The sequence below is a fragment of the Asparagus officinalis genome, chromosome 8 (assembly GCF_001876935.1).
Source record: "Asparagus officinalis chromosome 8, Aspof.V1, whole genome shotgun sequence".
Classification (NCBI taxonomy): domain Eukaryota; kingdom Viridiplantae; phylum Streptophyta; class Magnoliopsida; order Asparagales; family Asparagaceae; genus Asparagus; species Asparagus officinalis.
Genome location: NC_033801.1, coordinates 122,810,041 through 122,836,080, shown reverse-complemented (window position 1 = coordinate 122,836,080; position 26,040 = coordinate 122,810,041). Strand labels below are relative to the sequence as shown.

At 35.6% G+C, this 26,040-nt stretch overlaps 3 protein-coding genes across 3 annotated transcripts in view; 2 read left to right on the top strand and 1 right to left on the bottom strand.

Annotated features, from left to right (window-relative positions):
* Positions 1–7,087, top strand: part of LOC109821840 — a 16,171-nt gene extending 9,084 nt beyond the window's left edge. Inside the window, exons 5-10 of the mRNA XM_020387994.1 lie at positions 3–96; positions 716–921; positions 3,651–3,948; positions 4,137–4,244; positions 5,793–6,037; positions 6,561–7,087. Coding sequence (XP_020243583.1) covers positions 3–96; positions 716–921; positions 3,651–3,948; positions 4,137–4,244; positions 5,793–6,037; positions 6,561–6,678 — 1,069 coding nt within the window. The 3' untranslated portion in view covers positions 6,679–7,087. The remainder of the gene's footprint in view (positions 1–2; positions 97–715; positions 922–3,650; positions 3,949–4,136; positions 4,245–5,792; positions 6,038–6,560) is intronic.
* Positions 15,235–23,853, top strand: LOC109819883 (AP-5 complex subunit mu). Its single transcript, XM_020385844.1, is given in 8 exon segments — positions 15,235–15,375; positions 15,378–15,508; positions 16,206–16,514; positions 18,907–19,199; positions 19,329–20,224; positions 21,355–21,411; positions 23,075–23,122; positions 23,574–23,853. Coding segments are annotated over 8 exon segments (1,878 nt in total). The 5' UTR covers positions 15,235–15,303; the 3' UTR covers positions 23,646–23,853.
* Positions 24,525–26,040, bottom strand: part of LOC109821137 (histone H3-like centromeric protein cnp1) — a 4,318-nt gene continuing 2,802 nt past the window's right edge. Inside the window, exons 5-6 of the mRNA XM_020387330.1 lie at positions 25,394–25,469; positions 24,525–24,878 (exon numbers count right to left, since the gene is read on the bottom strand). Coding sequence (XP_020242919.1) covers positions 24,826–24,878; positions 25,394–25,469 — 129 coding nt within the window. The 3' untranslated portion in view covers positions 24,525–24,825. The remainder of the gene's footprint in view (positions 24,879–25,393; positions 25,470–26,040) is intronic.

Sequence of the window (26,040 nt, the reverse complement as noted above, 5' to 3'; positions counted from 1 at the left end):
CTCTCGAAGCCTCGATTGGTCCTCCTCGTCGCCGCCTCCGCCGCCTCCTTCGACGAGGTCGACGCCACGGGGAAATCGAGGCGTCGGTCCTCGAAGGTCAGCCCGGCCCCCCTTTTCTAGGGTTTTTTTTATAGGATTTGTTTTAACTATTTCTTTGTAATCTGAAGCGGAGTATGGATGCTGAACTAGTAAGGATCGGGTTTTTTATTTCTCTGCGGTTTCTAATTTTAGTGGAGGGGGGATGATAAATCAGCGGCCTTTTGCGTCTTGTTTCACGAGCTTTGCGTGATGAGTTTGTGTTTTTTTTTTTTTTTTTTTTTCGTTTTTCGCTGGGCGTTGTGGTGATTGAACCGGGTAATTGTCAATTTTTGGAGTGATTTAAGCGAAGGGGAAGGCGCGGGTAGAAATTGAAAATTTTGAGTTTAGTGGGGATTGGATGCTGAATTAGTGGATTTGCGTCTTATTTCATGAGTTCGGATTAAAATCACTTTAGCTGCTGCGTGTTTTTTTGGACAATGAGGATTGTTGACTAAAGTTAGATAAGGTATTAGATTGAAGAAACATAAACAATTCTGTGGGCTGCATGTTGCTGCATAACGAATGAGTTAATGCATTTACCTTTTCTGTGTTGTTGCGGTTATAATGTATATTTCACCTTTTAAACCTACTACCTCGCTTTGTATATATTTAGATTTATTATTTTTGTCTCCGGCAGAAGTCCCTGCTTTCTAATTTGATACAAGAGATAGAGCCTTTGGATTTGAATCTTATACAAAAGGATGTTCCCGCTGATACCGTGGATGCAATGAAGAGGACAATCTCAGGAATGCTGGGTCTTCTACCTTCGGACCAGTTCCACGTTTTGGTGGAAGCTTTTTGGGATCCTCTTTTTAAGTTGCTGGTGTCTTCAATGATGACTGGGTATGCATGTTGATAATGTATCCGTTTACTTTTTACATTGAGGGAAAAAATTGCTTCTTGCTGACTATATTCTTCTACTACAAAATTCAGGTGGTCGAGTTAATGAACTTAATGGCTCAACTAATGACCAAGCGATTTGTGCCAAAACATGCTATCCTTGGGCTATTAAGGCTCCTAACTTTATAGTTAGGCATGAATGCATTAATATAAACATACAAAAAGTAATGATACTCATTAAAGCTAACGACAAACTGCTTGTTCTCTGGTTTCTTTTTTAATTTCTCTCAACCACCAAATCACTTTTTGTATCAGTCATTATTAGCCAATAGCAAGAGTTTCTGCCGGTTTGGCAAATCCAATCTACATGCTTTAAATCCAAATGATTAGGCCAATGTCGATATTCGTGGATATTCAAGGCTCGGGATTAGTGAATAATAATGGTTTAGATGACATAAAATGAAAATAGCTTCTTATGTAAACTCCGTCATCCTCTTCATTTTCTTAATCACATGTATAATTGTACTTTTATATTTTTGCATCATACTTGCAAGCTATCTAAAATTGATTCTTGAACATCCACTTCTTCTTCGATCCTAAAGTCAAATCAAATTCATTTTGTTGTGAGCTTTAGGGGTCTATCCAAGATTTCAATTCTAGGTTTATCATATTCAAAAGTCAACAACATGGATCAGCCTTCAATCCTATGTCATTTTCAGGATGTTATGAGTCTTGTGGCTTGTGCAAATGTATCAATGTAGTCTCTTTTATGATTTTCTATAATTGATCACTATGTCATTTACATTTTACATTTGTTTACAATTTTCTCTCGAATTGAGAAAAATATACATTGAAGTTTAGAAACCACCACATATTTTCTCAACCTCCTTTTCTTATCTAAATAAATGCTATTTATGCATGTATCAGATGTTGGTAGTAATCTTGTCCTGGGGGTCATTCTTATGGGAAAATAGAAGGCTATAGGTACCAATCTTCTGTACTGGAAATAGAAGTGTTGGAAAAGGAAAAAACTTGTGTGATGGGCGGAATGATAAATTATTTTTGAGGAGGGTGATTTAAAAACCAAGAATAGTGGAAGAGACGGATTTAAGATTGTCCACATTAACAAAACAATGAACGGAGAATATAAATCTAGGTATGAAAAGGAAATTGGATTATCAAGTCTAGATCATGTTTGCCAATTTTGGATAATAATCCAATTGGCTTATAGTCCATTTCTGGATTATGAGCTAAGTGACTTATATGCAAAAGTGTTTGGTAAATTTAGTTGACTATCATCCATTTTCAATAGTAGAGTGTTTGCGAAATGGGTGGTTTATAAGCCGTCATTGTTTTCAAAATAACCATTTAATGGGATTAGAGAGAGATAAATAGGTCTTGAAATTTTTGAAATGATGAGTATGTTGGACTTTTACTTGGTCAACCCTTGTGGCTTATAATCCTCCAAAAATAAGCCAAAATAAGCTATTTTCCAAACATGTCAAAGTGGCTGATAAGACACTTTGACCACTTGCCAAACATGCTCTTAATTTTATCCAAATTAAATTCTAATTTTGTCGATAAATATTAGAAATATATTGAGGAAAGCAATTCCACTTTTCTAACGTTACCACCTTTTTCTTTATGTAGAACATAAACTGAATTTTAAAAAGGTATGAGAATATAGAAGTTGGATTTAGCAACTTCCTTTTGTTCCAGTGCTTGACAATCCACTCCAAATTTGTGGATCTGTGAGTTGAGTTCAAATTACTATACTTGTAAAAGCTAATACAAAACAGAAAGATCAATGGTCAAATTTCCTAATTTACGGAACTTGATATTCAAATTAAGGAACTTGATATTCAAATTAAGATTAAGAAAGAATAACAGGAAAATACTCATGATTGAGTGCTTTTTTTTTCGAGTAGTGATAAGTAGACTACAAACCCCAATCCAAATTGATTATGCAATCCAGTATGAAAATACTGTGTTTAGATGAATCTTTGCAACTAAAACTACATGAAATTTGGTAATGAGCAGGAAGCGATGACAACAGAGGATCCAATACCAAAGCCTTGTATTTTTCAATCTTTATTATAAATTGGACGAATATGGGATTTGATGTCAAGGCTTGATCTCTCTGTCTTCGACATTTTAAGTGCTTGAGTTTAGATGTGGGTATATTAAAGTCATCCATGGATAAAAATCCACCAGGGGGATCGTTCAATATGCTTTATGCAAGATGACAGATATGTGTTGGTTTATCTGGGTGTAGGAAATCGAGTAGGCTTCTTGCTAAATCATTTTGATTTTCTCAAGCTGCAAAAGATGGACCTGTTGACTCTTTTTTGTTATTGCATTTTTGCCACATAAAAAGACAAAATCAGAAGGGGAAAAAGACAAATTAAAGAACTTCTGTTAGATGTTAACCTCTTGAGTGAGGTGTAAGATGAAAAATTTCCAGATTGAGGACAAATATAGGGGATACCATTCTGTATTTTAGGTATAGATGAATTTGAAAGTTACTATTTCTCCACTTTCTATTGTGGAATCAAATTGTAGCTTCAAAGAATTTTTTTTGCTTGTCATTTACATATCGCATATGTACCTTCTTACTACAATTCCCTTGCATAAAGAAATTTCTGTGTCATTTACTTGCTATTGCAATATTTTATAACATGTATTTCCATCTGTTTGAATTTTAACAATTTGATTCTCTATCTGGATTACAGATATACTTTACGAAATGCAGAATATAGACTATGTCTTGAGAGGAATCTAGATGTACATGAAGATAGTTCCAAAAAGCAAAATGCAGAGACTGTTGAAGATGCTAGTCATGAAATAACAGTTGATAGAACTCCGACGGTGTTTCCATTTTCTGAAGCAGACAGGCTGTTAACCACCTCTGGAAACAGTGAGGAAGCATCAGCCTTTAAAAATATTGATATTGAGAATCTTGGTGAAATAAGTCCTGAAGCTCAAAAATATATTCTTTACCTGGAATCTCGTATTTCTTCTTCACAAAAGGTATGGTAATAAACCAAGTTGGCTTGCTGTTATGCCTTCATGAAAATTTTAAGGTTATTAGTCTTTGTGTTAATCTTGTGAAATGTTTTTTTTTTTGTGGTTATATCATTAGATATTTGTACATTGAGAATTATATGTCTTTTTGAAAGAATGTTCTTACATTCCATTCTTTTCCCCTAAACTGCCAGGAACTTGATGATCTAAGAAGGAAAAATTCTGCCCTTCAGATGCAACAACTTGTAGGAGAAGAGAAGAACGAGTTACTCGATTACCTAAGATCTTTAAAACCAGAAAAGGTTTTATCTTTTCCTCGTTTTCTCTTTCAGTGGATATTAGTGAGTCAGCTATTGAGTCTCTCCTAACTCTTATCTTTTGGGATCTTACCTTTCAAGTCTATGTGTTTCTTATTTTATACTATAATTAGTTAACGCGGAGTTTAGGTAAGTACATTTTCTCTTGGTTCCTGTGATTATCATGTAACTCCAGGAAAAGAAAATTTTCTGTTTAACATTTGGAAAACCTATACTGATTAATATCCATCTATTTCAGAGAAATTTGTGACATCCTAAATGTACTTAATGCAAGGGAAGAAACAGTTGATGGATACAAAAAGGCACTAATTTTGATATCATGGTCCTATGGCAACTTGGATGGGGAATTATTAAAATTCTACTGAGCAAACTCTCATCTTATCTTGAAGTATTTGAATTTAGTTAGGAGTTTGACTGAATTTGGAGTGTCATTTATACTAATGTTAGTATGGAATAAAAAGAATTATCTCTTTCAGTTGTTGTTCATGCAGCTTATTGTTACATGAAATTCACTTTTCACCATGTTCTGTTGATTTCTTTTTTCAGTTTATTTAGCTAATGGTTCGGGTTTATCTTTATCTTTTATTCGCATGCAATCTATAAAAAAGGCTAAAGTCGAGAGTTTATATTCTGTTATCTTAATTGATTGAGCATTCATACTGTTCACCTGGTTTTATTCATTGTGCTTCTTCCTCTGTATTTATTCTCTATTTCTTTCCTTTCTCTTGATACAATGGTGGCTAATCTCAAGTTCGGAGGAGCTTTAGAGTCTTATTAACAAAGCTATGAGTGCTAGAGGTAGGCTACGTTGGACATGGGTGGAAACAATTAGATAGAACATGTTGGTTAGTAATTTAAGCCTGGGAGATGCCTCCTTAGTTCTTACGCAGCTGAATGGAAGTGAATAATTAATATAATGAAACACCAAAAGTTGAGGACAAAGACTGTTTCTTGTGTTAGTATGACTGTTGTGAAGCCAGCATTGTATGATAGACATTGTTACTGTTAGTCTTTTCCTGATTAAAGTACTCTTAGCCTTTTTGCCCGATTAAAGTAGTATAAGCTCTGCCATATGGCACAATGCCATCCCTTTCCTGTGAAATGGATCTTATCTTTTAAGGAACTAAAGATTCAGCAATTTTTCAAAGGCAGAAGTTAATATCCGCATATCATGAGTCCATGACAATTAACAGAGTATATCCCCATTATATTCCAAAATGTTAAGATTCCGTTCTCCTAAATTAGTCTTCTTTCAGTGCTATAGGATTGATGAAGTGTTGTCTGAGCTTTAAGTATGTTTCTGCTCATTTCATATGTTGTTAGATTTGATTGTGGCAACAATATCTGAAGCAAATAAAGAAAGCAATAATAGAGTATATCTTAAAGTCAAAGTTCATGATGAAAATCATCTTACATCTGGAAACTTTAGGAAACTATTCTTCATTCATGCATAAAGAGACCCAGAAAATGATGACATAGCGCTTCTGTTCGTATTATGTTATTAACACATTTACCAACTTGGTTTACATACAGGTGGCTGAGCTCTCAGAACCGACCTGTTCTAGTGTGCAAGAAACGATCGACTCTGTAGCACACGGTCTCCTTGCAACTCTTTCTCCAAAGATGCACACAAAAACTCCTTCTCCACCTGAGAACGCCCCTAGTGGTACCCTAAATGTGGGGAATGATGATTGTGCAGAGCTTGTGGAGAACACTTCTCTTCAATTCCAGCCCATGATTTCCCTCTCACGAGATTATTTAGCCCGCCTTTTATTCTGGTATGGTTGGTTTTATGCCTATTGCTCTGGTGATTTAAGTATTATTTGTCTCCTGACACACCAACAAAACAGGAGGAAGGTTCTGGTGTGGAGATTTTGGTGACCTTAAAGAGAAGATCAATGAAATGTTCACATGTCCTCGTTTTGTTTGATGATGAAGGGTTGCCGATATATCTCCTGTACTATGAGGGCATAGCCACTTATACTTTGAACTATTTTATTAGCACTTACTTCCTGGGATTCTAGGTGAAATTATTTCTCGTTTTGTTGAGATGTCACATGGGAATCACATGACAAGAAGTTACCTTTTAAGACTCTCAAGTGAGGACAAAAAAGTAACATCGTGAGAGATTCAGGTGTTTTAAGTGCTGATAAGTGGCTACACCACCATGGTACAAGGGGAGCATCTGTGATTTAACCATTAAATTAAATCACAAAACAATTACACAGTTCTGTAGAAACTCTTCTTTGAAAACCAAGTCACATTGTCAGCGTTGATCTTTAGAATTGATATGGCTTTCAGGTGTATGCTACTCGGTCATTACATCAGAGGACTAGAGTATCGGCTGGAGCTGATGCAGCTATTAACCATCTCTGGAGATACAGAAACTACTACTCACAATGGCGATTCTGCTGCGTGAGACCAACTTGACGTTTATATTCGAATTTGCTCTTGGAAGGTCTCTTCAGCTACGTGCATCCTCCTGGATGAAGTTCTAAAAAAATCGGCCTCAGGATGGAGAGGACTGCTTTTGTTCCAAATTGAGCTACTGCTGCTTGTGCTTCCAGTCTTAGATACATGCAGAGCCATCGTCAGGTTTTTTAGTGTTGTACGAGATAGCAATGTGTATTGACGTAATTTGTTTATGGAGATTTCCCAAATAATAGCGTGAGCAAAATCAGTTGGACTGTATTATGTAAATCCAATTATATTTATATAAGAAACAGCATAAACTGAAGTTTGTACTGCCAAAAGGTGAGGTAAAGCGAAACTCATGATCAGTTGATACTTCTGATCAAATCAAAGGAAAATTGTGGAGAACTATGTCAGTCAGGTTTCACTGTGTGGAATAGCAGTCTCTGCAGATAAAATAGTCATATGGAGATCACTTCTCGATTATAATCCTTTAATAGTGTATTTCCTTTAATATCTGCAGATATTAATAGTTGTGATTGTTTCCAGTGTTTTTCCCTTAAGAAAATGCATATACAATGTCAAAATGCTGAATAGCCAAATAGGCCCTTAAAGTGATACCTATTTACCATTTTGACTTTTAAATTGATACTGACAATACTTTGACGTGAAAGGGGTGTTCGGTTTAATAGTGAGCAAGAATAGGATTAGGAAAAAAAAATGTTTTTTATGGATTCTTTTCTAATCTATAAAAAATTTAAGAATAATTTCTTGTCATAGAATGTTGTGGGATCCCTTTTTTTTATCTTCTATGTTTGTTTCATAACATGAAAATATAGAATCTAATTTTTAAGAAATCCTTCAATTCCTATTCTTTTGTTTTGTTTGGAATGATAAATTTTTTGGAATAAATGGATGACAACACTATAAGTAAACTTACCACTCACTAATGGACAAAATATTATTAAGTACGAAGTTGGGGTATTCTTACCCGTTTACCAAAATTCAAAACCGAAAAAATCATGACTCCGACGGCTAGTCCCAAAGCTTTGGAGGCTATAAATGTGGATTGAGGGTTCATGATGCCAATATATCCATCATTCTTACCATCATATCAAATTCTCATAGTTTGCAAGTTCTTTCTCCTCCATCAATATGATATCAAAAGAATGCCCTAAAATTTTTGGAAGTTTGGTGACATTGAAATCTCTAAACACCCATGAAAATGTGCAAGAATGGTAAAAATAAGAGGAGGTATTATTGGGGGTGTGCATGTTTGAGTGGGCTCATGAAGGAGGAGAAATAAGCAACTAAGAAAACCAATTTGTCAAAGAAAATAAGTGTGGAGATAAATATTTTTTGAAATCAAAGAGGTTGAATAAAAAATTGAAACTTGTCAAAAAAACAACTACTAGCTTAGAAAATTTCTGCAATTTTAGTAGTGATATTTTGTATTATTTTAATTATTGTAAACCGCATGTCATGTACTTGTACTTGCAAAAACTATTGATATTGTAATGGACATTTTATTGGAATTGAGTAAACTATCATTACAAATCTAGTTGATATTGTACGGCTCAGGAATAAGACATTTTGTCGAATTTGAATGTCCCACCTATAACTTATAGTTATTGTAGATTGCATTCTAATGATGGATTGCATCACATAGACATTGTCAATTCAATGTAGGTTGTATTCTAATCACAGATTATCTCATTTGAACATAATAAACGATGTATGCTAGATTACGTTCTCAGTAAAAGACAATCATCATTGCCAAATATTAACTATGAAGCATCACAAGCTCCAGCAGATAATATACTAAAAACAACAAAGTCAAAGAAAGAGCATCAAAGCTCCATGAACCGAAACCACAAAGCCAAACAAAGAGCATCACAAGCTCCAACCGTCAGCAACAAAACCAAACCAAAGGAGCATCACAAGCTCCATCAACCAAATCAACCGAAAGTAGCAAAGCCAATCAAGGAGCATCAAAAACTCCATGAACCGAAACCAACAAAGCCAAATAAAGAGCATCACAAGCTCCAACCGACAGCAACAAAACCAAACCAAAGGAGCATCACAAGCTCCATCCACCAAATCAACCGAAAGCAACAAAACCAAACAAAGAGCATCACAAGCTCCACCAACCAAATCAACTAAAAGCAACAAAGTCTTGGAAGGAGCTGTTCGTGTCAAAAATCGTTTTCATTGTCGTTGAATCCATTGCACGTTTATCGCTTACAAATTCAAAATAAAGAAGAAAATTAGTCTTTTTATAAGACCTTCTTACACAATGAAAATAAACAGAGGGATCTCCTAGAAACACACGCAGGATCATTTATCGATCGCTGCTTACGTGGGATCTTTGCCTGTGACGGGGATTATTTGATCCGTGGACCATCAATAATCAGACCCGGTTATTTGATCCGTGGACCACCAATAATCAGACCCGGTTGATTTCATTGTCTCTCAAAGGAAACAAAAAATTAAACTGAATATCTCAGCAATGATGGGATAAGCACTCTTCTTAAGATCAAATCAAAGTCTGATCTCAAGAAAACTCCAGAAGGTTGTTGAAAGGGTGCAGATCTATCGAACTCTTCCTCTTTTTGTTGAAGAACTCGTCAAGAACTCACTTCCTCCTCTCTGAAATTTGTGCAATTCATTCTCCAAAACATCAGGGCTTCGCCGTTGCTCCAAAATTCCAGCTTACCCGTGTATAGGGGCTCTAGGGCTGTATTTATATGCTCCAGAAGTTCTGTTTTCGGATAAGAACGGATGATTTGATATCATCTTCAGTTATAACCACTTAACCACGTTCAAAAATAGCCTCAAATCAGTTGGAGAGGCTCTCGACTGAAGGAATCCTGAAATCTTATCGAAAAATAGGTTTTCGGGAGGTTATACGAACGAAAACAGTTTTACCAGGCGAGAGACACCACTGGTGTCTCACCCTTGGTGCGAGACACCATTGGTGTCTCGCCCATTGGGTGAGACACCGCTGTCATTTCTCTATTGTTTTGCCTCTAATTGTTTCGTCTAATCTCGGAATGAAACGATTCAAGATGCATTGGAAAGATGGAGAAGAGATCTACAACGTTTGTATTTTGAGCTTCTTCAGATTCAAATTTTATCATGACCAAAATGTTTGAGACATCATCGGTGTCCTGCAGGTGTGAAGCAGCCTGCACAGTCTCGGTTGTTTTGGCTCTAACTTTCTCGTCCGATCTCAAAATGAGGTGATCCAAGACGCGTTGGAAATATAGCGAAGAGATCTATAATCTCTCATAGGTGAAAAAATATATGGAGTGAGTGATACATGAGTGGTGCTTCGTCCTTTGTGGGTAAAACACAACTCCTGATTGAGTCGTTTCTTAGTTATCTTGTCATTCTATTGACTCGTATGCTTCATTGATTCGCTTTGTACATTAGTTTACTTCCCTACAACATCAGATAATCCTCATTGACTCGGATAATGATGGTCATCATTTTTTCTCCATCGCGAGCTGCGTACAGAAACCCATAAACAATTTTTGACGCCTACAGGAGCATCGCCCAAGCATATAAAAAGAAACAAAGGAATTCATACCGGAATATTTTATAAAGTTCAAAGTATGAACTCATTGGTCATTCCCATCAATATTCACCTACATCAAAATTTAAAAGTACCAATTCATCAATTACATACCATCATAAGTTAGAGCATAGAATATTAATAACATGTTAACATAACATAATCATTGCAACATTTATAGTTTGCAAATAACAAAATAATATGTGTGTAACAATATATACTTGTGCACAAACAAAATGCTCCAGATCAAAAACAAATGAGCTAACAGACCAACCTTGATCCTTAATTAGGTTGGTGATGTACCTCTTCTGAGCTTCCTTGGTTTTTATAAAAAAAACCTTCTACCCTCACGTTCATTGTCATATAAATGATCTAACACCCTATCGAGAAATTTATCAGAATATTCATTGCTATTTTCCTTCAAAGTTGTAGCCAATTGCTCAGTCCAATGAACAATGTGTTGATTTCTAATTGACCGGGATATTGACTCAATAAAGGCACATATCAATCTTCATCATGATTCGATTTTCTAAGTTTTTTGTTAGATGATGACTTCAAGTTGTCTTTACTTTTAGACTTATATCTAGCGGATTCTGCTTGATTGTGAGCATCAGATTGTGGTTCAGTTTCACTCTCTTTTGGAATCACACTATTATTATCGGGAATAGGTACGAACCTACTAGACCCAATGTTATCATACACAGGCCTAGTAAATTCACCCTTAGCTTGGTCATCACCTATTATCACTTGTAAATTCTTGAAGTGAGGAAGATGCTTGTTTATGTATGCTTTGAGCCTAGAATTAGATTTATCCTACAATAACAGATACCCATAAGTCTTGTAGGTTTACATACAAATATGTGCACCAAATGTATAAATTAGTAATGGTATTATTGGTGCTAAAAGTAAATATACATGAGATCACGTTTTCAACATCTCGTCATCAAGGTAATCATTTTAATTTTTTCATCCCACGTAGCTTCATTTATATCAAGGCAAGCCTTCATGTCATTGAATTTGTTTCTAAAGCATTTCAAGTGGTTAATGACATTAAGATGAGTGAAATTAGACCTGAATTGCATGTTTATTTTCATGACTGCCATTTTATAAGCTTCCGCCTTGAAGTTCTTGTCTGGCTTCAACTCATCTAATGCTAATTCTGCAAGATAAAGAATGAGAACATCTTCGTGTTTTGGAAGCCAAAACTTCATAGACACGCCCCTTGAGTTCAACCTCGTCGACAGGACCTTTTTTTATGTACTAATTTCTTTCCTTTTTTCTTTGGCGAAATCTACTCCTTACCATCAATTTCATGTATTACTTTCCCACATGAATCACCAGTGTTTGGTGAAAATTGATGAGGTCCACTACTTTGAGAACTATAAGTGGGTAAAAGCAAACCTTGTAGGTTGTTTAGCATGCTCATGTATGACACCAGTCGCAAGTCATTCCACTATAATTTCCATCGTATGGTGAGAATTGTGAAAATGTATGAGGAGGTGAAGTGAAAGGTTGTGGTTGATAAGACATGAAGTTCATGTTAATGTCAGCTATAGTATTTGGCATTGCATTTGAATGAGATGGAATAGTTTGTTTATCTACCCCATTGTTAGACATACATAAATATATTGAAAATATAGATATATCATTATAAAAAGAATCTAAAAGAATATATGTGATAATCATAAAAACATTTATTACAGTCCAAAATATACTATGGGTAGTTGCGGACATTAAAAGTCATAATACATTACATAAGAAGCATAAAAAACCAATAAGCAACAAATAACACATTAATTTAAGCCACTCTCCATTGTATTACCACCATTATACTTTAGACAATAATCCACCAACATCACACAAACAATTTGATCTCTGAGCTCCTTCCATTCATTTCTTATGTCTCGATCCTCTCTCCATGTCCTAGTATAGCCAACTACAGTTGAATCATCTTTATTTGTCACTTCCTCATTATCTTCATCAATTTCTACATTCTCATTTAAAATATCATCATCCGAATCTTTTAGGGAAATAAAATTATGCAACACAGTACACACTAATACAATATCCACTTGAGTGGGAAATGGATAATTAGGCTTTACCGATAAAATTTTAAACCGGTTCTTCAATATACCAAATATGCATTCAATTTTTGATCTTAAAGATGAATATCTTAAATTAAATAAATCTTTTCTATTCTTTGGTGTCCTACCAGTGTGTTCTTTAAATGATATTGTACGCCACGATATGGGGATATGAAGCCAAACATGGTGGTGTATCCAATGTCACATAGGTAATATTCACCTACATTAAATGCAACAATATCTTATGATCTCAATTATTGACAAGTATTTAAATTATTATTCAAAATATGAATAATTAAGAATTAATACCATCGTAAGGCTACAGTCTCGACAAAGCGTATTGTAATATCCTATAATCATTTGCTTCTCCCTCCCACCCAGTTAAGACATAGGTGAATAGTTTATTGGGGGTGCAGGATGCTAAGATGTTTTGTGTCACACCTTTGCGCACTCTAAACCGTGCAATTAGATTACTGAGTAATATTGTGTCAAAACATGTGTGCCATCTACCATACTAATGCAATCCTATAAAAAATTATAAATTATAAAATATTCAATAATATGTTTATTTATTTAAAAGAGATTTTAAGACATATATATTATTTTTAGGTTAAAGTAAGGAAAATAATTTGGATTGTTTGCAATCTCCGCAAGAACTTTATTAGGAGCTTGCTTCATGTAGCAATCACGTATCTCATTCATTGCTTGTAGGACTTTAATAATATATTTTACTCAGTCATTATTATTCTATTTTAGTTTTATGATATACTATACTTAGGAACATAATAAGCTGATCTTCAACTTGAACATGTCTTGTATCCTTTAATAGACCATTTGCTTTCATTATTTTATTAAGTTTAAAAAGGGCCATCGGTCTCATTCCAATATAAGATAGACAACTATCACTATAACCTTCCAATACATATTTGAAGTGAGCATCTATGATATATAATTTTTTAATATTTTCTTCCCTCGTATAACTAGAAATTGTCTTTAGTTTAGCACGCATTCTCAGAAGACAAGTTATTATCGTGATCACGAAAAAAACAGTTGTATTAGCACACATCCTCTTTAATTATCCTTCATCTACGGTATCCATCTAAATCCATTGTAAAATTAGGATACATTAAGAACTTAATTTTTCCATTTATTCAAGACATAATAATAATCAAATAACTAATTCATATATTGAAATCTTAAAATAAAATTACTAAATATCCATAAATCTAAACATGCATCTCTGATCACATCAGATTTCGTAAAGAATTTCAGTGGAAATTATTTTTATAAACTAGTTAGTTTAGCAATATATTATGGTTATCCACTTAAATATACAAAGTCAACATACATAGGGAATTTTTTTTCAATATTCTTATTTAAAAAAACCCAGAACATATATATTATGGCTGCAATAAAAAAAGTAGTCTACATTATTGTTAACTTTCACGATATTTGGGATGTGTTAGCAAAAACCCTAGCAAAAACAGATAAAACACAAAATTTATAACAGATTATTAGCACGTAAGAAACAACGAAGCTCTAAATTATCAAAGTTTGATTGTCAAATCAACCATGACAAATAACCATCCATGATCATATATTAATTAAAAAAACTGGGTTATTGATTTATATCTCCAACTGCCAATGTTCTAAATCAAGACTAAAAATTGAAGCTCAAAATTGAAGTTTGGGATCAAAACTTGAAATCAAAGAACGAAGCTCAAGATTGAAGCTTGGGATCGAAGCTCAAAATCGAAGAACGAAGCTCAAAATCGAAGCTCGTAGTTGAAGCTCGAAATCGAAGAACGAAGCTCAAAATCGAATGCACCCCTTGATTTTATAATCGAAGCCACAAATTCAAAAAACAAAGTTGAAAGCTTAGTGTCGTGATCCCTTTGCGTTTTCGAAGGGCGAATCATCAAATCTGCTCTGAATGACCACGTGTTGGTGAGGCACAAACAAGATTGAGAAGAGGCGGGAGGAGGTTAGCGAGAGAAGGCCGAAACCATTCTAGGGTTTGCAGTGCGGCGGAATCCGAAAAAGAAAGGAATCGATAAGAGAACTTGGGTTTTAGGGGACGCTGTTAGCTTTTTAACCCAAACCCACCCAAACCCTTCTGATTTGGGTGTCTATAAAAACCCCCTCTTTATCAACTTCATAGATATTCATACCTATAAAATATTTATGAACCAAACTTAGTAATATGATACCATTAGAATTCTTAATTTACAGTTTTACCCCTGTCAAATCCAATTCCTATTCTTAATCTATATAAAAAGAGTGAAACAAACACCCCAAAAAGTGGCAGAGCGACGACATGTTAGGCATTTCCCATAGCCGGCAGCAAATTTTCAGCGAAAAATAGAGTGCTTCTCCAATCAAAAGTTCGTAATGTTGACATCAGGATAAATCACCGAATTGCTCCGTAAAAGCAGCAGAGAAGGGAAGGTTGCGTTGGAATATGGGCATGATATGAGTCACATTCATAAGGTCCATATCCAATCCATCAATAAACGGGTAGAACTTCAAACCGACTCCGCCCAAACATCGGTACAAAAATATTTTAAGAGTTGTTCTACAGGGACCCCAAATCATGGGACCCAAGGGGGGACATGTGAGGTGTCAACCCCTGAGTGCATAATCTATTGTTCGGACATGTGAGGTGTCAACCCCTGAGTGCATGATATATTGTTCATAATCTATTGTTCGGACAGGTAAGGTGTCAACCCCTGGGTGCATGATCTACTGTTCATGAACAGTAGATCATACAATCAGGGGTTGACACCTCACCTATCCAATAGATCATGCAGTTAGGGCTTGACATCTCGCTTGTCCCCCTTGGGTCCCATGATTTTGGGGTCCATGGAATTTTTCATGTTTTAACCCTCGAGGCCTTTGTCCTCGTGAACTGAGGCAAGAATCAGCGATAAATCGAGATCGAGAGGTCAGAAGAGGGAGCGAATTTGGATCGATGTCTGGGTGCGGCATCCGAGCTCTCTGGGTCCTCAACACCCAAGACGCCGTCGTCTTCTCCAAGTAAGGATTAGGGCTTCCTCTTTGGAGAAGCGATGGCGCTCGTCTTGGAAGAGGGAGAGCGAGGGCTCCGGCTCGACTCTGCAGCCTCTGCTTCCCGATGACGCCGAGTTGTCTGCGGCTTTCGCCACGAGAAAGGGAAGGTAATCGCTTGTTTAAGCGGAAAATTGTCTTAAAGTTCCAAGCTTTAGTGCATCGTGAAGTCGTCGAAGTGAATTTCGATGAATTTAACTCATGTATCACTATTCTACATGATAGGCACCACCTTTTTTTTTTGAGGCAGGGGTAGCAATCATTGTATCGTTATTCGTTCTGATATACGTGTTGTTAGAGTGCACGGGCCTTAATTTCGGTTGAACTATGTGTGTTAATTATTTATGCTTTTCGATTAAGCTTGTGGCCAAGTGAAAGTTCATTTCACATGTTTTAAACACTTATGCAGTTGTGTAGAAAGTTTTGGAGATAGTTTCAATCCTAATTCTGTTCGGAGTTATGAACTCTAATTACGGTGTTTATGCAACTATTTACATAGTTGGAACTGATATATGTCGACTTGCTTCTGTGCCTGAGAAAGTTCAAGGGTTTATTTGTTCTTATATGTATTTGCCTTTGAATGTGCTTCCTCTTCTCCTTTAAGAATAGTGTATGATGAAATAATATAGTAAATAATGAGTGTAGGATTGGATTATTATCCTGAAGGACACCGGTGGATACAAAGTTGGTTTATTCTTGTATATTTTGGCCCCAATTTTGATACATCATAGAGTAAATAGCTTTGTCAGTGTGCATATGTGACTGATTTACTTATAAAAGTACTAATTTGTCTGTTACTCCTTACAGAGAAGGTTCTGCACGTGGTTTTGGCATTCGTGTTGGTCAGTCTGCTCAAGGGTCAGATTCTTGGATTGATGATCCTATCACACGCCATATTATAACACTCCGTATTAATAGAGATGAAGGGGATGAGTTTTCTTTATGGCCGTTGGTGTTACATATAAAGGGTGGTTATTGCATTATTATTCTGCCTTTGGTTGAGCCTCAACATTATAAGTCATATGAGAGAATGTGCAGCAGATCTGACTGTGGAAACTTGATTGGGTTAGAAGACAGTCTCTCTTCTCTTCTTCTTGATCTACCGTGCATCACAGGGTATGGTAAGTTTTGCATGTCATAATTGTCAGCATAGCTACTTTTAGTAGCTTATATATTTTATTATATGCATGTGTGTGTGTGGTTGCACACAAGTGCATAAACACACTTATGCACATTTATTTTTAATTTGAATGTGATATTTGTGGTTCTAGTTGGTCGAGATGGAAATTTATAACAATAAGTAGAAAAAAAATATTAGTGCTGATGATACTCTTTATTAACAAATTTGTGCACTTCTACGCAATTGGTATTACTGTTTCTGCTAGCTTGTTTCTTTTATCTCTATTCTAAACTGTACCAACCGTTACTGCTTCTTTATTGCTCTTGATGCTCTTATCTTTTCTCTGGGTTTATGTGTGTGCATGTGCATGCTTCTCTCTGTTATGGGATGGGGGTGCATGCTTGTGGATGTGTGAATGGTTTCCAGTCACGTGTGAGCAGGTGCATGGGTTGTGGTCCTTGTGGGGGAGCGAGGTATTGGGAGAGAAGGAAGGGGGTGGGTGGAGTTAAGTTCGGCTGCATGTGCGCAGGTGGCTATGGGTCAGCAAGCTAGCGAGTGTGTTTTCAAATGAGTGTGTGTGCATGCATGTTGAGCTAAATAGGTTGTATGTTTCATTGTGGTGAGAGATTTTATGCATTAGTAAACATGTCAAATTGGGCTAAACGGGTCAAATCTGACTCACCGGCAAGTGGGCAGCTTGTTCTTGTTTATGATATGTTTGGTCCTGTTCCAAGTAATTTGGTTGGGTGGGATTATTGAGTTAGGTCAAATGTTCCACCTCTTATGGCGGAAGTAAATGGTAATATCCATTATTTAGGTGTTAGGCAATATTTGATTAAAATTACTCAGGTTATATTTGATTAAAATTACTCAATCTTGTCTGGTTTAGATCAATTGAGTTTTTGTTTCGGTAGCCTAAAAATCTATCTTTAACTAAGACTTGATGCTTCTGTTTTAAGTATGATGTATTTGAACGGTTTTCCGTTTCATCTTTTTGTAGGTGGGGTATCTGCAACAGAGTACTACTGCAGCTCAAACAGTCTTTAATTTATGTGATTTTAAATAAGACTCAGAAATTGAACCATTTTTTATAATTTCTTGAAATAGAATTGTTTAGTGGAATATATTGTTAAGTTATCATCTAGTCGTTGGTTTTGTTCTTCCTCTGTCCTGTCTGGTCTTCTCTTTTGTTCATTCTTTTCTTTTCATCAATTCAGATACATCAATCAGCCAGTCCCTCAGAATCTATTTCCTTCCTTCACATACACCTTCTTCCTCCTCTTCTCCTCTTCTCTTTTGTGGAGCCTTATGGTGTTTGTTGACTGTTAATTTCTTAATAAATCTTTTGAATCACATGCCTGTACTTACATTTATTTCTTCATACAGTTATAACCTTTATCATTCTTGTTATTATGGGAGTTCCTGTCTGTGGGTTTAGAGTGCCAACTTATTTGATTTGTCTGTTCTAGCCTGTGAAATTTGGAGGAATAACAGCTAAATTCTACATCTTCAATTATTAGATCTCTACGCCCGTTCATGCAGAAGCTAGCTCAACTAGTATTCCACAAGAATGCCAATTTCTTTCAACTGAAAATTTTGAGGGATTAATTCCTTGAATTATGAAGAGACACGCTGAGTGAGAATAACCTTGAGGAAGAAAGAAGACAACATCTAGACATCACATTAGAACTATGAACCTTGAAGAAGAAAAAGAAAACATGTGACATCATATTGGAACTATATACTTGTAGGCATATTTAGCTATGTTGCAACTTTTACCCTCATGACTTGTTGACTTCTTACCTATAGTAGGTTTTTAGTACTTAGGGTCCAACATTTATCATCAATGTGAGAGGTGTTGTGTATTGAATTTTAGTGGAATGTTTTGAGTGCATCAACACTTTACGGTCAGAGAATGTCAGGCAATTGGGAAATGTTATGTTCAGAAGATGAGTTTAACTGAAACAAGAATGTCTATATGAATGAGTCTCCACATGCTAAAAGATAAGAATGAGTCTCCATATGCTAAAAGATAAAACAAGAAATGGCTATATGTTGGAAACAGCTCCCATTCATATAAATTGAAGGATAACCTATTTAAATGGCCGGGGCATTTACAAGGGGGTCCATTAAGTGTGGCAGTTAGGAGTGTTCACAGTTAATGAAGAAAACTAGGTGTTGGTTTGATGGGGGTAGTTAAAACTTAAAAGGGACATGTTAGTTGTTAATTTAAACTGTTATTGTTGTTATCAGTTCCAAATATTTGGGATAAGACCGTCAGGAGTTTTTTCCTTCCTTTTTTGTGGTTATTACATGATTATAATTTGAAGCATAAAAGAACATTTTAATGTTGTTTTTCTGATGAATTTTTTTTTTTCTGTTTATCAGCGCATTCATGGTCGCTCATGCTATCGGAGATATAGTTACTGGTGATTTGGTAGATCCAGAAGTAATCGTTAGTTCATCTCCCTCTGTAGGAGGGTTATTGGATTCACTGACTGGTAGCATCGGCATAACCAGCATTTCTGCAAGAGCAAAACCTATTGCCGCACCAGTGGCAGGTTCATCAACTTCAAGTGCTTCCACAGTTGGCTCTGTCATATCAGATGCTCCGAGAAGCACTTCCAAACCTGTTGACAAAGAAGTGCTGCGCAGTTTCATTAGCAGCTCAATGCCCTTTGGTCGGTACTTTCTGTTATGGTATCTCTCATCTCAGATTTTTTTCCCCTACCATTTCTTTGTGGTTCGTACTAGCTGCTTTAGTTATAGAGAAGACTAATATTCTTTTATCATCACTGTTGTCGATTCAGGAACACCTCTAGACCTCAATATTTCCAATAATTTTGCTATCAGAATGACTGGATTTTCTACATCAGATCTGCCACCCGCAGACCTCAAGCAACCTGCATGGAAGCCGTACCTTTACAAAGGAAGGCAACGGATACTGTTCACAATTCATGAAACCATCTATGCTTCAATGTATGATCGGGAGGAAATTCTGGATGCTATTTCTGTCTCTGGTCAGGTAAACTGTAGAGCAGAGTTAGAAGGATTGCCAGATGTGTCATTTCCGTTGATGGGGCTAAGATTTGCTCGTGTTGACATTTCATCTTTCCATCATTGTGCTCAAGTATCAGAACAAGGTGTCGATAAACAGTCAATGATGTTTTCTCCACCACTTGGAAATTTTGTGCTGATGCGCTATCAGGCCCTTTGCAGTTTTGATCCTCCAGTTAAAGGCTTCTACCAGCTGTCAATGGTCTCGGAAGACGAAGGTGCATTTTTATTCAGGCTACGATTGATGGAAGGGTACAAGTCACCCTTGTCTATGGATTTTTGTACTGTTACCATGCCTTTTCCTCGGAGAAGAGTGGCATCTTTTGATGGAATCCCCTCTATAGGGACAGTTTCAATGTCTGAGCATTCTGTTGAATGGAAAATTATTATTACTGGCCGGGGTATTACTGGAAAAAGTTTAGAAGCAGCTTTTTCAGGAACAATTCGTTTTTTCCCAAGACTAAGTCGAAGAGTATCTTCATTACCTAGGTCTACATCCGGAATTGAGAGTGAAGAAGATAGTGACAGTGAAGAAGGTTCTAGTAACAACACTAATATGGATGAGTTGTTAATGGAGAAAATGACCAAGGATGTACAGCCTGTAGACTTGGAGGAGCCTTTTTGTTGGCAAGCATACAATTATGCGAAAGTAAGGTTCCGTTTCCATTTCTCACATTTTTGCCTACCACTCACTATGAATTCCTATAGTAACACCTATTCCCTGTTTATCTGAGGCTTGAGGATGCCCATGTTACTTAAAGTTGGCTTTCTCTCTTCATGTAATGCATAATGCCATGGAGATGACTAATTATCATGCTATGCATCCTGATTGGCCTTATTCAATAAAAAATATTGGATGCTGATAATAATATTCTTGGAAATAGAATACCCATATATGATTGCATATCCTTCTCACTGGAACTTAACTTAATTTTTTCAACCAGCACCAATCAAGTTTAATAATGATGCTTAGTATTTACTCTAGGTAAAAAAAAAGAAAGTAAATGAGGCTAGTTTTATAAAATAAAACATAATGCTCCTAAAATTTCAGAGCTTCATCAGTTATTCTCATTATATGTAATATAAAATATATAGCATAATGAAAGTAAACTGAAGCATTATAAACTACGAAAGTTTCTTCATGATCTGAAATTTTCCATCGGCCAATTTTGTTTACTCTTATTAATCAATACAAATGTTTTTAAAATTCATCTTTTTTTGTGCCGGAGAACATTTTCCAGTTCTAGTAGCATAAAGATGAAAATTGCTGCCAACAATTTAATTTTTATATATATATGCTCTGTTCAACCTATTCTTGGGTGATGCAATGAAAGAACTTCTAAAAATTCAGACTGCTCCTACTTTATAGTTACTCTTTGAGTCTGACACAGAGAGATGGTGATCGCCTACTATAAAGTGCTATAAGGGACCCTGACAATGTGGGTTGTTTCCACCTAGGTCTTAGACATGGTGTAGAGCCGTAGATGAAGCGTTCCTCTTTGTTGTCAAGGCAGTATGCTAGATTCATTTCCCCTATTATCACTGCTCCATCTGTCTTATATTTATTAACTGGCAACATTATTTGCATAGGAAGAGCGATTTGCTGTCATATGTGGTTGCACGGCGTTACATGCTCTTTTTCTTTTTCGGTGACTCTACTAGTTGCAAGGGACATAAAATGTTACTCTTAATCTGGAATAAATGTAGGTGTTACTATTTATTTAGAGAAGATACTTTGTGCTTCTTGACTTATCTCTTAGTTATTTATATACTCTGCAGGTGTCATTTAAAATTTTGGGTGGTACACTCTCAGGAATGTCAATTGATCCAAAATCTGTAAGTCCTTCCCTAGCAATCTAATGCTTTAATATAATAGAGTTATCCTACTGTTTAGTTTGTAGAGGTAAGGTTTGGTTTTCTTAATACTTTTAGTAAAGCAGATATCCTGCTGTTTAGCTTGTGGAGGTAAACTGTCGTCGTGCCCTAGTCTTGATGCATTAATCATAAATTCCATTCTAGTTTGAACTGGACCTCTATTAAAAGAGGTTCCACCCTTTGCCTAAGGTTTTCCTGACCGGTGGCCTCTTTGTGCAATTTATTTCTGGATGTTAGATTTGCACCGAATAAAGTAATTCTATCAGATACATCATATTACTGATTGTAACATAGTAGTTCATATTTATGGTGATCACTTGGTGCTGTTCAATCTGGATCTTCTTTCAAATCTTTGAAATAGCATGAGACGAATATTTTAACTTGCGTTCATAAATAAATCTTGCTTTGAGTGCCAGCACTTCAAAAAAATGGAAAGGGTATTTCACTTCAGAGTTTTTGGTGAAGTTATGTTTGCACGTGGTTTTTTTATTTAATGTTCACAGACTGCTGAGTTTTAAATAGATATACCACGTTGTCAGTCATCTGAAATACCTCATTATCATTTAAAATATGATCTTATGTTGACGAAATAGAACCTGGATGCATTTATTTTATCTAGATAGAATTTTTGTACTTTACTTTCTTTTCCTTATTAATTTCTGCATATAATTTTCATGGCTTAATTACTGGATCTTGAAGCTATATCAAGGAGATTTGTGTGGAAATGCTACCATAGTGTTATAAGGCTCTGAAAAAATTCAAGCTACTTGATACATGACCAAAAAAATGTTAATACTCAATTGACCGCTTATCTAGTTGGCTTTATGTACAATTTTGGGCCCAAAACCATCAACTTAAAAACCTCTGATGAAGAGGTTGTCTGAGAAAGTTATCTTAGCATTGGTTTCAACAAGATTGTCGATTAGGAGTTCCTTTCTCAAAATTTCGTAAGATGATACATGGCCAATAAAATGTTGATACTCAATTGACCGATTATCTAGTTGGCTTTACGTACAATTGTGGGCCCAAAACCATCAATTTAAAAGCGTCTGATGAAGAGGTTGTCTGAGAAAGTTATCTTAGCATTGGTTTTAACAAGATTGTTGATTAGGAGTTCCTTTCTAAAGATGATAATATTTGATCCCAGCTTATTACGAACAATTTTGGACTTCAATGCTGTGATGTTGGTTGATCAAATAGTGTTGTTGTTTTGTATAATAAGCTTTTCATGGTCAATTAATGATATACTATTATCAAGGCAGTCAATGCATTAGGGAAATATCATATATCATGTATCACAATAATCAAAGTAGGAATAAATAAGGCTCAAGACACTATCTAGGCGTCTCAAGACTCTCAACTAATTTGTTTAAGCTTTCCAAAGTATTTTTTCCCTTTCTTTTTAAAGATGCAGTATATTTTATTATTTGTAAATGTAATCTCCATAAATTGTCTGTAGATGTATTTCTTACATTATTTTTTATTATTTTGTATATTCAGATTCATTTTCCAGTGTAGATGTAATGAATTAGTGCTAATATCCCATTGATTGTGCATTTTCTTGTTATTTTTTATATTTTATAGAAGTGCATGCCACTTAACCCATACTGTCTACATCTTGCAGGTAAGCATTTACCCTGCTGTAAAAGCACCAGTGGAATCCACTATGCAGGTAACCATGCTTTGTTTGATTTCTCTTCTCTCCCTAGTTATAACTATCATAGTTATGTTCACGTGGTGAAATATATCATTGTCTACATTTAGTTAATACTTGTATTAACGTGGGGAAGTATCTGCGATGTATACATTTGGTTGGGCCAAGCTTTCTAGAATCAGTTGTTGCCCTTAGGTCACACTATATGCGTCATGTACCATTTGGCTATTAGAGAATACACCATGGCTTCTCGTTTGATGGGGCCAGTCTTGTACATCATTCAGATACATTTTATGTGTAATCCTTTCGCTGAAAGTTTCAGTTTTGTGGTGAATTAACCCCTCTTTGGTATTCCAAGTAATCTTTTCTTTTGATGTCTGCATGTAAATGTAGTATTATCAGTCTTCAATTTTGAAGAAAACCAGGCATGAACTTGAAAACTGATACATCTGTATGTTGTATATTGCAGGTATCTTCGGGGGATTATATATTGTGGAATACGCTTGGAAGATGCCCTTTTGCTTCCTCCCCCCAACCTTAGCAACAATAGAATTTTATCATCCTTTTCTAGTTTTTAGCCGCATATAGTCATATTCAGCAGAATAAACTGTGGATCCTTCTTTTTCTTTGGGATCTTGTATGAGGAGAAAACCCATCTTCACGATATTATTGAGAATCTCGATGGAGTCTTGCATTGTTCTTGCTCATTTTTTGGAAACTGATGAGGATGTCTTATATTTTGATAGTTACTGGCCTTGCTTTGGTTCATTTACAATTTTATGTCATTGTTTGTCAACCGCTCGCAAAAACTAGTTTGTTTTGTTGTTGTTGTTGTAGACTTTGTTCGTTGTTATGTGGGATTTTAATTAAAAATATGGATAGTCTGCGAGAAATCAGAATTCATTAAAGAGGAGAGAAACTTGAAACGCAAATGATACCGAGGGAAATAACTTCGTCACTGCTTTTGGGCGACTGAAATAAGTGCCTTACTGCCAACCCTGAAGATTCTGAACTCTGTCTACTTAAATTGTGTTACTCAGCAAATCAACGGCCCTATTTTATTTTTATTTTCTGGTGTGCACATTAGAAATTACAATTCAGTACATACAGAAGGGAAAACCATAATAAAAGCTAACCTGGGAAAAAAAATTGATACTTGTTTCTTATAGTCGACGTATTTTCTAGAACTCGGACAGCTCTGGTCAATGAGTTCATACTCCATTCCGATAGTATCCAAATTCACTGAAAACACATATGACGTGTAATATTCCAACAGTATCCAATTAAAATCCAATGCAAAACTATGGCGTACAGAGCTGAAATAGTCCAACAAGTCAAAGTTGCATATCAATCAAATATTCGGACACGCATGCCCATTGTGAATTCAATTTTTAGCAGTGAAGGCTCAAAACCACGAGAATGAAGAATCTTGCACCTCTTGACGACAAAGTGTCCACATTTTTCATAAATGAAGGAATTAGCGTCTCGGTATCTCATGATGTGCTTAAAACACAAATAAATACATCCTTTCAGGCACACATACACAAGACTAGCAAGCTATCTGGTTGTTAGGAATTGTGCTTTTCAATCATCCCAAGTACACCAAGACAAGAGGAATGACAAAAGGGTAAAATAGATGGTATGCACTAAATCAGTTAGTTGTAAAAGGCGGCCGCTATGACACAGCAATCTGATATTCAGGAATGTCTTCTTTTGGCTCATCACAAATGTCGAGACCCACCAATTCGCCTTGCTAACTGTATGTCCTTTCGCACTGCAATCGAAAAGTGAATACATTATTGTAAATGATAGCAGACTAGAGCAAACACTAACAAGAAGTTCGTAAATAAAATTTGAGTACTGATATCAAAATTGATAGCAAAGAGAAGCCAAATTTGCATATCTTCTGTTTATAGTTAAAGCACCGTCGGCTGCTCCTATGGGAATGATTCTGAGTTGATTACAGGTGATGGCTTGCTTCACAATCATATATCATGAAATGGTGGTTTCTTTTTGATGGAAAAGAGTACTCCATCAAGAACTTAACTTGGTGGATGACACATCTCAATTCCCAACCACGTTACTTGGAGGAAAAAAGTTAGCTAAATGCATTAACAATACTGAGGTTTGACAAAAAATTATCTTCAAATAAAAACAATTTATCTAGGCACCACTGGGAACATGAATATGCAAACATTGTTAGCATCAAAACCAATCAAAATTTACGAATAGTCAATAAGAAGAAAAGGAAAATTAGACGGTCAACTTTTGATTCTAATTTCAACTTACTAAGTGTAACACGTTTTGCGTGCAATGCACACATGTACCCATCTTCAAACAGGTTGACCAAAAACATTTCAGCTGCCTGCAATATAATGATAAAGATAAGGTCGAATGCATCCTGAAGATACAGGTGACAGAAAGTTTTGAAATTTAAGCATAGACGAGGTTATGATATGTGAAGATGTGAATCAATATCATTTTGAACAAAAGCCTTCTGTTTGAGATGATGCTGAGAGGTGAAACCCAACTTTATTTCTTGTAAATCAAGAGATATTTCTTAAAAAAATTGTGTACTCCCCCTTTAAAAAATAAGAAGTGAAAAAAAAATATCCAACTTACAAGAGTGATGATTTTAAACTTCCACAATGTTATACTTGTTCTAACTTCAAAGTAAAGAAGATGTTTTATTAGGGCGTATTCATCTAGTACCCGATCAAAAAGATTCTTCAACATGTTCATAAATTCTCATCCAATTAACATAAAGTACCATTGTAAGCATGCTCAAAACATTTAAAAAGGGCTGGCAAAAACATTATGAAGGAAGAACCATTTAGGCTAGGTTCTTTTTGCCATGTTATGCATGTAGAAACAAAAAACTGCATTGATGTTAATATCAGCTCAGAAGAAGAAAGAAGAGGAAGAAGAATGTTATG